We start from the raw sequence: 14,953 nt of genomic DNA, 5'->3' as shown, positions 1-14,953 counted from the left end.
GACATTGTTGCCAATGACAATAAAGCTTTTATTCGCAAATGTCTGCTCAGATGCTTTAAATATAGTACCAGTCAAACGTATTTTGCTTCATATTGATGTTTAAATATTATAGCCTAATCTTATTTTTTCAATTTAATATCAAACTTTATATAAATATAGGGCTGTAATTCAAGAATGCTTTGTTCAGCGTTTGTTTACTCTGGTTAGACATTGTCACTTATTTACACTCAAATTAACTTTATAGCTATATACATATTTTAATATCAGACATGCATTTCAGTGCTGACACACACAACGATCATTTTTACTGTATAAATAATGCATTCCCCTAAACAAGTCTCTCAGTCTTTACTAGTTTCCTAATATTTTCAGCACATCACTGAACAACATGTATTTAAATATGTATTTCACCAATGCATTCAACCCTGAATTTATGTCATCTCTTGTATTATTTGTATATGGACACTTCTGTGAATGTAGACTGGAGAGAGAGAGAGAGAGAGAGAGAGAGAGAGAGAGAGAGAGAGAGAGAGAGAGAGAGAGAGAGAGAGAGAGAGAGAGAGAGAGAGAGAGAGAGTATGTGTGTGTGTGTGTGTGTGTGTGTGTGTGTGTGTGTGTGTGTGTGTGTGTGTGTGTGTGTGTGTGTGTGTGTGTGTGTGTGTGTGTGTGTGTGTGTGTGTGAACGGGACTTTTATTTTGGTTTTGTGTATGACGTCATAAGCCGGCGCCGCGCTCCCGCATCGGTTGTGCTTCTGCTGAAGAAAGGTTTGTGTGTTTTAAGCGTTTAAAGTGTTTAAAACGATAGAAACTTCAACGTTTTTCAGGCAGATTGAATTGTGTATTATTAATCGTAACACTGCATTGATTTATCTAACATTTATTAGCGCTGTGTGAGTAAAGTAACAGAATAAACGAGTAACAGAAGCAGCGACTGCTAACTGAGCTTTATCACACTCTCTAGTTCATATAAACATGAGTTCAGTCTCTGGAGAGTAGAGATGATGAGAGAAACTGAGCTTTATCACACTCTCTAGTGTTCATTATTAGTGTGTAGTGCTAGTGTTGAGTGTGACTGAGACTGAACTAGAGCTGATAGAGACTCAGTTCATCATATAAACATGAGTTCAGTCTCTGGAGAGTAGAGATGATGGAGAAACTGAGCTTTATCACACTCTCTAGTGTTCATTATTAGTGTGTAGTGCTAGTGTTGAGTGTTACTGAGACTGAACTAGAGCTGATAGAGACTCAGTTCATCATATAAACATGAGTTCAGTCTCTGGAGAGTAGAGATGATGGAGAAACTGAGCTTTATCACACTCTCTAGTGTTCATTATTAGTGTGTAGTGCTAGTGTTGAGTGTTACTGAGACTGAACTAGAGCTGATAGAGACTCAGTTCATCATATAAACATGAGTTCAGTCTCTGGAGAGTAGAGATGATGAGAGAAACTGAGCTTTATCACACTCTCTAGTGTTCATTATTAGTGTGTAGTGCTAGTGTTGAGTGTTACTGAGACTGAACTAGAGCTGATAGAGACTCAGTTCATCATATAAACATGAGTTCAGTCTCTGGAGAGTAGAGATGATGAGAGAAACTGAGCTTTATCACACTCTCTAGTGTTCATTATTAGTGTGTAGTGCTAGTGTTGAGTGTCACTGAGACTGAACTAGAGCTGATAGAGACTCACTCTTGTCTCATTCTCCTCTTAAACAGGACAAACACACAGAGAAACTCCTGGAGAAGCGACTGAGATCACACACTGTTATTATAAAGATGGAGTTCATTAAAGAGGAGAGAGAAGAGCTGAAGATTGCGTTTATTAAAGAGGAGAATGAAGACGTGAAGATTGAAGAAACATTGAGAGTGAAAGATGAAGAAACTGAGGAACACACAGGTTGGTTTCATTCTCAAAGCTGAACTCATTTGATCTTTATTAAAATATCCATCTCTAAAGAAATGAAGGATATTTGTGAAGAATGTCTTGTGAATGTGCTCATATCCTCTCATTATAACAAGCAATGCTTATACTCGATGTAAATAAGAGATGTGTTGTGCCGTTAGAGTCATTGATTATAGAGGGAGTTTCTGCTGATCACACTAATATCAGTTCATAAACAGGTTTTATATTTTAGATGAGGGAAATGCACACGAAAAAAAGTCCACATATTTATGCGGGGGCCGCAATTTCGCAGCGTAAATTGCCTATTTCCACGTGCAAAATATGCGGAGCTAGCATAATCCCCGCATTTTCACTGCAAAAAAGTCACATATATATTAGCAGAAAGTTAACAAATGTTCGTTTACTTCTCACAAGAGCCGCCATTTCCCCCTGTTGCCATGGGAACGCTTTGAAGTGACGTAATTACCCGACGTGAACGTCATCGAAAAGCTGCAAACCCCGTGGAGAAACCATAGATACCAGTGAAACCATGATGAAGCGCAAACTCCCATTGGCCAACAAAAATAACAGCAAAAGAGCAAAGCAGTTTCTCGGGTTCTTCATACCTCGCTCTTAACACATCTGAGATGATTTGACAGATCCCAGATCTTTTAATCCTAATAACTGATGTCTGGCTGATGTCTGGTTCTTCAAACGAATTTGCGGATTCTTGAACTTGAGCGATTCGCGAGATTCACGCGTTCAAAAAGCTAAATTCGCATAATTCGCGCCGCCTCAATCGCACAAATCTCGCCGCCTCAATCGCACAAATCTGCAAAAGTGTTTGTTTTCCAGTAGATGGCAGCAAACTTCCACTAATATGCACATTCATGTTTTCACCATGAATTAAACTGAGAAATTTTGATATTTAATGTGAGATTTACATAAAATGTTGCTATTTTAAATAAACCTGTATATAAATATCATTACTAATTTTGGCAAATACATTTTAAAATGTCCATATGTCCCCTTAAACCTGCACAACTGTAGAGTAAAAACATTAGGCTATTAAAAAAGTGATATTACATGCGTTTAAAAAAACAGATATGATTCTTTTTGCCAAAATCCACTGGAGAACCCAGAACAGCTGCTTGCATATAGTTTAAGGTAAAACTGGAATTAATTAGCGTACATTAGTATTTTACTACTATGCAATTAAATAAACTGTTCATTCATTAAACCACTTTACCTCTGTCTTTACACTGCAAAAAATGCTCTTCGTATTAAGTAATTTTTTCTTGTGTCCAGTCCAAACATCAAAAAATTCTTAAATCAAGATGGATTTACTAGTATAATGACATTAGATAATTTTTTCCTTGTTTTCTGGGGGAAAAAATCTAAATTAAGTGAGTTTTAGCTTAAACGGTTAGTTCACCCAAAAATGAAAATTGTCATTTATTACTCACCCTCATGTCGTTCGACACCCGTAAGACATTCGTTCATCTTCGGAACACAAATGAAGATATTTTAGTTGAAAGCTGATGGCTGAGAAAGGCTTCAGATAGGCCTCCATTGGCATTCAGTACATTTACACTCACAAGACCCATAAAAGGCACTAAAAACGTCGTTACAAAGTCCATCTCACTACAGTGGCTCTACAATCATTTTACGAAGCGATGGCAATAGTTTTTGTGCGGAAAAAATAATCAAAATAACGACTTTATTCCACAAGTTCTTGTCTTCCTTGTTGTTCTCGGCGTGAACTCACGAAGCACCACGACGCATGCGCGAAAATATGACCGGCACCGGCATTCGGGAATCTATTAAATCCACACTTTAGTCCCATTTTGAGCCCTGCACCGAGACCTAAAGCACGATCAATGTAGAATTCAACGGCTTAGATACGGCGCGTCTTCCTCTGCTCGTTGTATACAAATCTCCTCCTCGCTTCAGGGTCACGTGTCCGAACGCCGGTGCTGCGTCATATTCTCGCGCATGCGTCGTGGTGCTTCGTGAGTTCACAGCCGAGGCAGACAAGGAAGACAAGAACTTGTGGAATAAAGTCGTTATTTTGATATTTTTTTCGCACAAAAACTATTGTCATCGCTTCATAAAATGATTGTAGAGCCACTGTAGTGAGATGGACTTTGTAACAACGTTTTTAGTGCCTTTTATGGGTCTTGTGAGTGTAAATGCACTGAATCCCTATGGAGGCCTGTCTGAAGCCTTCCTCAGCATCAGCTTTCAACAAAAATATCTTCATTTGTGTTCCGAAGATGAACGAATGTCTTACGGGTGTCGAACGACATGAGGGTGAGTAATTAATTACATAATTTTCATTTTTGGGTGAACAATTAATTACATAATTTTCATTTTTGGGTGAACTAACCCTTTAAAGCTACACTGTGTAACTTTTTTAGTTTATTCTTAGCTAAAAACTCTTAGTTCTTTCAAAAATATATGTGCTCATTAATGTATATTTACTTCTTTCAAGTAATAAAGTATTCTCGTAAGTTTATAATATGCCATTGAAAATACATACGGGTAAGGGGTTCGATTGGGAGTCGCCATGTTGCCCCTCCATCTTGAAAGCGGTTTGAAGCATTATGAATCAGCGAGTCGATTCAGCGGTTTGAAGTGTTATGAATCAGTGAGTCGATTCAGCGGTTTGAAGCGTTATGAATCAGTGAGTCGATTCAGCGGTTCAGAGCGTTATGAATCAGTGAGTCGATTCAGCGGTTTGAAGCGTTATGAATCAGTGAGTCGATTCAGCGGTTCAGAGCGTTATGAATCAGTGAGTCGATTCAGCGGTTTGAAGCGTTATGAATCAGTGACTCGATTCAGCGGTTTGAAGCGTTATGAATCAGTGAGTCGATTCAGTGGTTTGAAGCGTTATGAATCAGCGAGTCGATTCAGCGGTTCGGAACGTTATGAATCAGTGAGTCGATTCATCGGTTTTGGAGCGCCAAAGTCACGTCTTTCAGCAGTTTTAGGTCCAGAAGGCCCTGAAGTAGGTGCAGAAGGTCCTTAATCTGGAACACGCAGATGAGGCCCTGAAGTAGGTGCAGAAGGTCTTTAATCTGGAACACGCAGACGAGGCCCTGAAGTAGGTGCAGAAGGTCCTTAATCTGGAACACGCAGATGAGGCCCTGAAGTAGGTGCAGAAGGTCCTTAATCTGGAACACGCAGACGAGGCCCTGAAGTAGGTGCAGAAGGTCCTTAATCTGGAACACGCAGATGAGGCCCTGAAGTAGGTGCAGAAGGTCCTTAATCTGGAACACGCAGATGAGACCCTGAAGTAGGTCCAGAAGGTCCTTAATCTGGAACACGCAGAGAGGGCCCTAAAGTAGATGTAGAAGGTCCTTAATCTGGAACACGCAGATGAGGCCCTGAGTAGGTCCAGAAGGTCCTTAATCTGGAACATGTTGATGAGGCCCTGAAGTAGATGTAGAAGGTCCTTAATCTGGAACACGCAGATGAGGCCCTGAAGTAGGTCCAGAAGGTCCTTAATCTGGAACACGCAGAGAGGGCCCTAAAGTAGGTCCAGAAGGTCCTTAATCTGGAACACGCAGAGAGGGCCCTAAAGTAGATGTAGAAGGTCCTTAATCTGGAACACGCAGATGAGGCCCTGAGTAGGTCCAGAAGGTCCTTAATCTGGAACATGTAGATGAGGCCCTGAAGTAGATGTAGAAGGTCCTTAATCTGGAACACGCAGATGAGGCCCTGAAGTAGATGTAGAAGGTCCTTAATCTGGAACACGCAGATGAGGCCCTGAGTAGGTCCAGAAGGTCCTTAATCTGGAACATGTAGATGAGGCCCTGAAGTAGATGTAGAAGGTCCTTAATCTGGAACACGCAGATGAGGCCCTGAAGTAGATGTAGAAGGTCCTTAATCTGGAACACGCAGATGAGGCCCTGAAGTAGGTGCAGAAGGTCCTTAATCTGGAACACGCAGATGAGGCCCTGAAGTAGGTCCAGAAGGTCCTTAATCTGGAACATGTAGATGAGGCCCTGAAGTAGATGTAGAAGGTCCTTAATCTGGAACACGCAGACGAGGCCCTGAAGTAGGTGCAGAAGGTCCTTAATCTGGAACACGCAGACGAGGCCCTGAAGTAGGTGCAGAAGGTCCTTAATCTGGAACACGCAGATGAGGCCCTGAAGTAGGTGCAGAAGGTGCTTAATCTGGAACACAGACGAGGCCCTGAAGTAGGTCCAGAAGGTCCTTAATCTGGAACATGTAGATGAGGCCCTGAAGTAGATGTAGAAGGTCCTTAATCTGGAACACGCAGATGAGGCCCTGAAGTAGGTGTAGAAGGTCCTTAATCTGGAACACGCAGATGAGGCCCTGAAGTAGGTCCAGAAGGTCCTTAATCTGGAATATGTAGATGAGGCCCTGAAGTAGATGTAGAAGGTCCTTAATCTGGAACACGCAGATGAGGCCCTGAAGTAGATGTAGAAGGTCCTTAATCTGGAACACGCAGATGAGGCCCTGAAGTAGATGTAGACGGTCCTTAATCTGGAACACGCAGATGAGGCCCTGAAGTAGGTGCAGAAGGTCCTTAATCTGGAACATGCAGATGAGGCCCGGAAGTAGATGTAGAAGGTCCTTAATTTGGAACACGCAGATGAGGCCCTGAAGTAGGTGCAGAAGGTCCTTAATCTGGAACACGCAGATGAGGTCCTGAAGTAGGTGCAGAAGGTCCTTAATCTGGAACACGCAGATGAGGTCCTGAAGTAGATGCAGAAGGTCCTTATTCTGGAACACGCAGACGAGGCCCTGAAGTAGGTGCAGAAGGTCCTTAATCTGGAACAGGCAGACGAGGCCCTGAAGTAGGTGCAGAAGGTCCTTAATCTGGAACACGCAGATGAGGCCCTGAAGTAGGTGCAGAAGGTCCTTAATCTGGAACACGCAGACGAGGCCCTGAAGTAGGTGCAGAAGGTCCTTAATCTGGAACACGCAGACGAGGCCCTGAAGTAGGTGCAGACGGTCCTTAATCTGGAACACGCAGATGAGGCCCTGAAGTAGGTCCAGAAGGTCCTTAATCTGGAATATGTAGATGAGGCCCTGAAGTAGATGTAGAAGGTCCTTAATCTGGAACACGCAGATGAGGCCCTGAAGTAGATGTAGAAGGTCCTTAATCTGGAACACGCAGATGAGGCCCTGAAGTAGATGTAGACGGTCCTTAATCTGGAACACGCAGATGAGGCCCTGAAGTAGGTGCAGAAGGTCCTTAATCTGGAACATGCAGATGAGGCCCGGAAGTAGATGTAGAAGGTCCTTAATTTGGAACACGCAGATGAGGCCCTGAAGTAGGTGCAGAAGGTCCTTAATCTGGAACACGCAGACGAGGCCCTGAAGTAGGTGCAGAAGGTCCTTAATCTGGAACACGCAGACGAGGCCCTGAAGTAGGTGCAGAAGGTCTTTAATCTGGAACACGCAGACGAGGCCCTGAAGTAGGTGCAGACGGTCCTTAATCTGGAACACGCAGACGAGGACCTGAAGTAGGTGCAGAAGGTCGTTAATCTGGAACACGCAGATGAGTCCCTGAAGTAGGTCCAGAAGGTCCTTAATCTGGAACACGCAGATGAGGCCCTGAAGTAGGTCCAGAAGGTCCTTAATCTGGAACACGCAGACGAGGCCCTGAAGTAGGTGCAGAAGGTCCTTAATCTGGAACACGCAGACGAGGCCTTGAAGTAGGTACAGAAGGTCCTTGATCTGGAACACGCAGATGAGGCCCTGAAGTAGGTCCAGAAGGTCTTTAATCTGGAACACGCAGATGAGGCCCTGAAGTAGGTGCAGAAGGTCCTTAATCTGGAACACGCAGATGAGGCCCTGAAGTAGGTGCAGAAGGTCCTTGATCTGGAACACGCAGACGAGACCCTGAAGTAGGTGGAGAAGGTCCTTAATCTGGAACACGCAGATGAGGCCCTGAAGTAGGGGCAGAAGGTCCTTGATCTGGAACACGCAGACGAGACCCTGAAGTAGGTGCAGAAGGTGCTTAATCTGGAACACGCAGATGAGGCCCTGAAGTAGATGTAGAAGGTCCTTAATCTGGAACACGCAGATGAGGCCCTGAAGTAGATGTAGAAGGTCCTTAATCTGGAACACGCAGATGAGGCCCTGAAGTAGATGTAGACGGTCCTTAATCTGGAACACGCAGATGAGGCCCTGAAGTAGGTGCAGAAGGTCCTTAATCTGGAACATGCAGATGAGGCCCGGAAGTAGATGTAGAAGGTCCTTAATTTGGAACACGCAGATGAGGCCCTGAAGTAGGTGCAGAAGGTCCTTAATCTGGAACACGCAGACGAGGCCCTGAAGTAGGTGCAGAAGGTCCTTAATCTGGAACACGCAGACGAGGCCCTGAAGTAGGTGCAGAAGGTCCTTAATCTGGAACACGCAGACGAGGCCCTGAAGTAGGTGCAGAAGGTCTTTAATCTGGAACACGCAGACGAGGCCCTGAAGTAGGTGCAGACGGTCCTTAATCTGGAACACGCAGACGAGGACCTGAAGTAGGTGCAGAAGGTCGTTAATCTGGAACACGCAGATGAGTCCCTGAAGTAGGTCCAGAAGGTCCTTAATCTGGAACACGCAGATGAGGCCCTGAAGTAGGTCCAGAAGGTCCTTAATCTGGAACACGCAGACGAGGCCCTGAAGTAGGTGCAGAAGGTCCTTAATCTGGAACACGCAGACGAGGCCTTGAAGTAGGTACAGAAGGTCCTTGATCTGGAACACGCAGATGAGGCCCTGAAGTAGGTCCAGAAGGTCTTTAATCTGGAACACGCAGATGAGGCCCTGAAGTAGGTGCAGAAGGTCCTTAATCTGGAACACGCAGATGAGGCCCTGAAGTAGGTGCAGAAGGTCCTTGATCTGGAACACGCAGACGAGACCCTGAAGTAGGTGGAGAAGGTCCTTAATCTGGAACACGCAGATGAGGCCCTGAAGTAGGGGCAGAAGGTCCTTGATCTGGAACACGCAGACGAGACCCTGAAGTAGGTGCAGAAGGTGCTTAATCTGGAACACGCAGATGAGGCCCTGAAGTAGGGGCAGAAGGTCCTTAATCTGGAACACGGAGACGAGGCCCTGAAGTAGGTGCAGAAGGTCCTTAATCTGGAACACGCAGACGAGGAACCTTGAAGTGAAGGTTTGCTCTCCTGAGCTTAACCTTGTTGCAAATGTCTCAGTGTGTCTTCTGCCTCTGTGGGTCAGACACTCAGGACTTGGTCAATCCGCTTTTGTCTCTCTGGCATGGAGACTCGGGACTAGGGCTGCAACTAATGATTATTTTGATAATCGATTAGTTGGTCGATTATTTTTTCTATTTCCTGTCCAACGCTGTCCTTCAAACAAACGTGCTATGAAAACACACATAGTGAATATATCTACTATTACATAAATTACCCTTGATTTTACAATGAACAAAACAAACAATAATAATAATAAATAAAAAACAGGTTTATTTTAGTTATTCAATGGTAACCACAAATTAACTTCAAATTGTTTTGCTTCAAATCCATAGTTTAACTATATGGAATTTGTGTGGTTATACAAATGGTTATCAATACTGCATAATTTTTGTAAGGGTATGTTTGTGCTATACTTTATGTACAAAAAAAGTTACTAAGCAAATCCCTACATTAAAATGATATTAAAGAAAACAAATTACAAACTCAGTGTTACTGCATAAGAGGACTGTTCTGCAGAACACACACTCTCTCTATGGACACACTTTTAAAACTAAATTTAGCGCCTAAAGCAGATATTTCAGCTTCATGAACGTTTTTGCACTGAATATTAATTGTCTCCCTCTCTAAAGCGTTCTGTCTGTTTGACACACCGCGCCGGCGATCGTTCAGTGAAGTTACTGTCAGGACCAGGACGCTCCTTCATGCAAAATGGAAATACGTGAATTAGTAACATTTACAGATGAGGATGTAATTGCAGTCCTCTATATAGATCAGTGGATATAACCAGTAAAATTAACATTTTGTGCTGAGGCTGCAGACGCATACACAAATCTGTCATGACAGGGTATGTTAAACGCTAATACATTCGCTTGAAGCTTAAAATAAACAATTCTGAGGTTTTGGGCACTTGGATCACGTCCCTTTCCTGCATCAGCTCACTCTGTTTCCACTCCACTATTTCTAGATGCACATTTTGTCCATAAAAATGTGTTATTCAGCGCTATAATTTGACACGACTGGTGGAAGCTTTGCGTACAGAGAGCAGACCCGACTAATCGATAATGAGATCTCCCGTGCCAGGCCAGTTAAGTAGTGCAGAGTTTACAGGTTACTCTTTTTTGTTTGAAGGCTCAAAGTAAAGTGCTCCCACACTTTGAATGACTTTGTTCAATTAGTTTTATCTTCCGCTTTTTTCTTTTTCTTTCTCGAGCTTACTCCACTGCCGCCTACCTCCGCCATCTCGCTGAATGCTGCAGAGATGCTGTGCGGGAAGCACGTGACATAAAACGAGGCCAGCTATTGGCTATTCGCTACTTCTCCTGCTGTACTGGCTGAGTAAAACCTCCGGTGGCTCATTACTGCCACACTTTGGTCACCGCAGATTTAAAATATGCACGGAATGAGCCGCTTGCGGCAAATAAAAGTTATTTACCAACTAATCGATGACTAAATTAGTTGAAAACTATTTTAACAATCGATTAAATCGATTAGTTGTTTCAGCTCTGCTCGGGACGTGCTGTAGTCGTCTCGCTGGACTAAAACTCTGAACGTAGTGGTTGATAATGTCTCTTTCCTCACAGGCTGGAGGCTCAGAACGTGGTCGTATCTGTTGCTGCCTCACAAGCTGTAGACTTAGATCCTCAGATCTTGTGTTGTCTCTGGATTAACCAGAGGCTCAGAACTTGGTGAACTGTTTGTCTCTCTCAAGGAGAAACCCAGAACTGGTTGCTCTGTCACAGTCTAATCCTCGCTGGACAGACTCAGAACAAGGTGTGTCAGTTGAAAGGGTACCTTTATCCTTTTCCGAATTGGAGGAGATTGCAATTTGGCGCTTCTCCATTTCAGTGTTGCGATTGGCTGTTGGCATCAGAGGGTGCACAGTGTGGTCCACCCTTCTTTCCCCTGTGGAACTCATTTGCATACTGTGCACAGTGTCTTAAAGTTTACCAATGCATTTCTCACTTTCGAAACCACCATCAGAATACACTTGGCAATATTCTAAACAAATAGAAACCAAACATGATGGGAAAAGATTGAACAGTTCATTCATTTGTTCATTAACAGCTGAATCTGCATAAGATTATGCATTACAAATAGCTGTCACTGAGAATACTTGTTTCTCTGAATAAGTATGAAATGGATGTGTGTGGTTTACATCAGTCTTAAGGTTTCCAAACATAGTTATGAATGGATTTGGATGGGTCATTGTGGTCTTTCTTTCACCCACTACTTCTAAGGTCCTGTGGAATATATATGGCAGTCACAGACCAGGACATTAGGGATTCGTCTCTAGGTGGGTTAAGGGCAGAAACTGCAAATGGACCAATGAGATGTCCTGTCCTTCCTGGGCTTTACCAGAGGTGGTCTTCTTGGCCTCTAAGAGGTGTCTGGCTGTTGTCCTAGCATCTTTATCTGATGGCGTTGGACAGTTTGTTTGTGTAAGTCAACCAAGATCCAATCAAAATGTAGCAAACCTTTGTCCACTGTTATGGACAGAGAGTGGCCCGGCCATAAACTGGGCCCTGGAATGTGCGAACTACTACAGTGTGATTTGTGATAAACTCCCGACTTCTAGGATCATCTAACTGCGTGATGAAAATTACATTATTGAAGCAGCTTCACATACTTCTGTAATTTATTTTGTTACAACCCTGTCTTCTATTGTTTTCTGAGGGTGTGATTGGGATTGCAGACAACCACTCCTAAATGTTTAATTTATGGGCGTATAAGGAGTATAAAAGCGGTATTCACCTGCTAATCAGCACTTCCTCTGGTGGAACATCTCCAGAGAAGTCATTTTGCTCCATTTTGTTGTTTTCTAGTTTATTATTTATCAACATTCCTCACCTTTTGGATTATTATCTTCCCTTTATTGTTTAAATCCCTAGACATGTTATGTTTCGCTAACAGATCACTCACTATCTTTATTTAATAAATAACCTTGCAAGTCAAACCATTCATGTGTGTGATCCACTTTGTGACCACAGAGAACGAGCTGGCTGTGACAATTTGCATTAAATTATTTTAATGCATTAAGGACTTTAAATTAACCCGCAAACACATTGGCATCACAACGGCATTTTTCTATTTTGTGAGAGTATCTACATTTTAAATAACAAACTTGAGTAAACAACCCCTTTGTCAGTGGTTAGATCAGCGTAGCAGTCAATAAATGGGTCAAAGAAAGTCACATAGAGGACTTTTAGGTCCAATATACAGGACGCCCGAGCTAATACAGGACAGTATTTCTTTATATAATATAGTATATAATACGGGGCATTTCAGAGTGGACTTCATGGGAGACAGACGGGAGAACGTGCTTAACTCTGCAAGACAGTGGCCCTTCAGGACCAAAGCTGCCCTCCCCTGGTCCCTAGGATAGGATAGGTTATAGATCATACTACCCTATACCCTGCTATTGATGCTTCAAATGTTTAAATTGTTTTATGTATGTTTCTGCTCTAGATCACATGGCATTGAAAGAGGCAAGTCATGAACTTAATGAAAGGGAAGAGGAGGAAGACCATTATGATAAACATCATGACTTCATGACTGGAGAAAGATCGACACAGGCTAAAAAGACTCCCTCACAAAGTTATTTCACCTGCAAACAGTGTGGAAAGAATTACAGATATGAAGGAAACCTTAAAGTTCACATGAGAATTCACACTGGAGAGAAGCCTTACACCTGTCAACAGTGTGGAAAGAGTTTCAGGCGTAAAGGAAGCCTTCAAGTTCATATGAGAATTCACACTGGAGAGAAGCCTTACACCTGCCAACAGTGTGGAAAGAGTTTCAGGCGTAAAGAAAGCCTTCAAGTTCATGTGAGAATTCACACTGGAGAGAAGCCTTACACCTGCCAACAGTGTGGAAAGAGGTTCAGACAAAAAGGAAACTTTGACACTCACATGAGAGTTCACTCTGGAGAGAAGCCTTACACCTGCCAACAGTGTGGAAAGAGTTTCACTTATAAAGGATGCCTTAACAGGCACATGAGAGTTCACACTGGAGGGAAGCCTTACACCTGCCAACAGTGTGGAAAGAGTTTCAAACATAAAAGAGCCCTTGACAGTCACATGGGATTTCACACTGGAGAGAAGCCTTACACCTGCCAACAGTGTGGAAAGAGTTTCAAACATAAAAGAAACCTTGACAGGCACATGAGAGTTCACTCTGAAGAGAAGCCTTACATCTGCCAACAGTGTGGAAAGAGTTTCAAACATAAAAGAGCCCTTGACAGTCACATGGGATTTCACACTGGAAAGAAGCCTTACAGCTGCCAACAGTGTGGAAAGAGTTTCAAACATAAAAGAAACTTTGACAGTCACATGGGAGTTCACTCTGAAGAGAAGCCTTACATCTGCCAACAGTGTGGAAAGAGTTTCAAACATAAAAGAATCCTTTTCAGTCACATGAGAGTTCACACTGGAAAGAAGCCTTACATCTGCCAACAGTGTGGAAAGATTTTCAAACATAAAGGAAACTTTGTCATTCACATGGGAGTTCACACTGGAGAGAAGCCTTACATCTGCACTGTGTGTGGGAATGGCTTCACACGGGAAGTAAACCTTAGGGGACACATGAATATTCACTCTAGAGAAAAGCCATCTACATGTGATCAATTTTGAAAGAGTTTTAGATGTAAATTAACCCTTAATTACCACATGAGAATTCACACTGGAGAGTAGCCATTCAGAGTCTGAAGTGTCTCCCCCCGGTTGCCTCACAGACACTAATCGACATCCTCAATAAACCCGTCTCCAGCGTGATGACTCCGATCTTTTGAATATTCCTATCTAATAATTGCCTCATCGGCACAGCATCCTTAATAAACCCATCTCCAGCGTGATGACTCCGATCTTTCGAATATTCCTATTTAATAATTGCCTCATCAGCACGGCATCCTCAATAAACCCGTCTCCGGCGTGATGACTCTGATCTTTCGAATATTCCTATTTAATAATTGCCTCATCAGCACGGCATCCTCAATAAACCCGTCTCCGGCGTGATGACTCTGATCTTTCGAATATTCCTATTTAATAATTGCCTCACCGACACGGCATCCTCAATAAACCCGTCTCCAGCGTGATGACTCTGATCTTTCGAATATTCCTACCTAATAATTGCCTCACCGACACAGCATCCTCAATAAATCCGTCTCCGGCGTGATGACTCCGATCTTTCGAATATTCCTATCTAATAATTGCCTCACCGACACGGCATCCTCAATAAACCCGTCTCCAGCGTGATGACTCTGATCTTTCGAATATTCCTATCTAATAATTGCCTCACCGACACGGCATCCTCAATAAATCCGTCTCCGGCGTGATGACTCCGATGTTTCGAATATTCCTATCTAATAATTTAAGCATAATTTTTGCATTGACCAGCATTGTGTACGAGTATCTGTACAAATATGTACGAGTATCATATGAATTTGACAGCTTGTTAAATCTTGTGAATTATTAAGACTTTGAGAATATGTTCTTTCTGATTGAGGGTTGTTCTTACCATGGGGTTTGTAAGAATATGTTTAAGTAAAAACAAATGCTTGTTAAAGAGTTCAAACCAACACATGCTTACCATTGCAAATATTTGCTGCTGGTTCTGCTTTTGGTCTTCTCCGTTACTTCTCCACGAACAAGAATGGGCTGACTGAGTCCGAAAGGCCCTTTTGGTCTTTTCTGGTAAAAAAAAGAAAGAGGAAAAAAAGTCATAATATATAATACATACACTATTGTAACAAAGTTCTTATCTATATACAGAAGAAGACAAGGGGGTTGGCTGGCTGGGACTCAGAACAATTATTTTTATTGGTCTTAACTCAGGTCACAACACAAATGTGCACATCACACAATGTAATCAAACTTAGTCTCTCTCAGGTCCTCTCT

The 14,953-nt window shown here is 42.8% G+C and overlaps 1 protein-coding gene across 1 annotated transcript; it reads left to right on the top strand.

The window, feature by feature from the left end:
• The first annotated feature begins 710 nt into the window (after positions 1-710).
• Positions 711-14,751, top strand: LOC307127763 (uncharacterized protein). The gene is made up of 3 exons (XM_079819190.1): positions 711-765; positions 1,713-1,893; positions 12,528-14,751. Exons 2-3 carry the CDS (start codon positions 1,773-1,775, stop codon positions 13,688-13,690), a joined length of 1,284 nt encoding a protein of 427 aa, XP_079675316.1. The 5' UTR covers positions 711-765; positions 1,713-1,772; the 3' UTR covers positions 13,691-14,751.
• Positions 14,752-14,953: the final 202 nt, after the last annotated feature.

The sequence above is a fragment of the Gobio gobio genome (assembly GCF_949357685.1).
Source record: "Gobio gobio genome assembly, chromosome: 1".
NCBI lineage: Eukaryota > Metazoa > Chordata > Actinopteri > Cypriniformes > Gobionidae > Gobio > Gobio gobio.
The sequence above is the reverse complement of the archived record's forward strand: the minus strand, read 5'-3'. Positions and strand labels throughout refer to the sequence as shown.

Coding starts and splice junctions, on each gene's coding strand:
- LOC307127763 (XM_079819190.1), top strand. CDS start 1,773: ATGGAGTTCATTAAAGAGGAGAGAGAAGAGCTGAAGATTGCGTTTATT. Junction 1,894..12,527: donor AGAAACTGAGGAACACACAG/GTTGGTTTCATT, acceptor TTTCTGCTCTAG/ATCACATGGCATTGAAAGAG.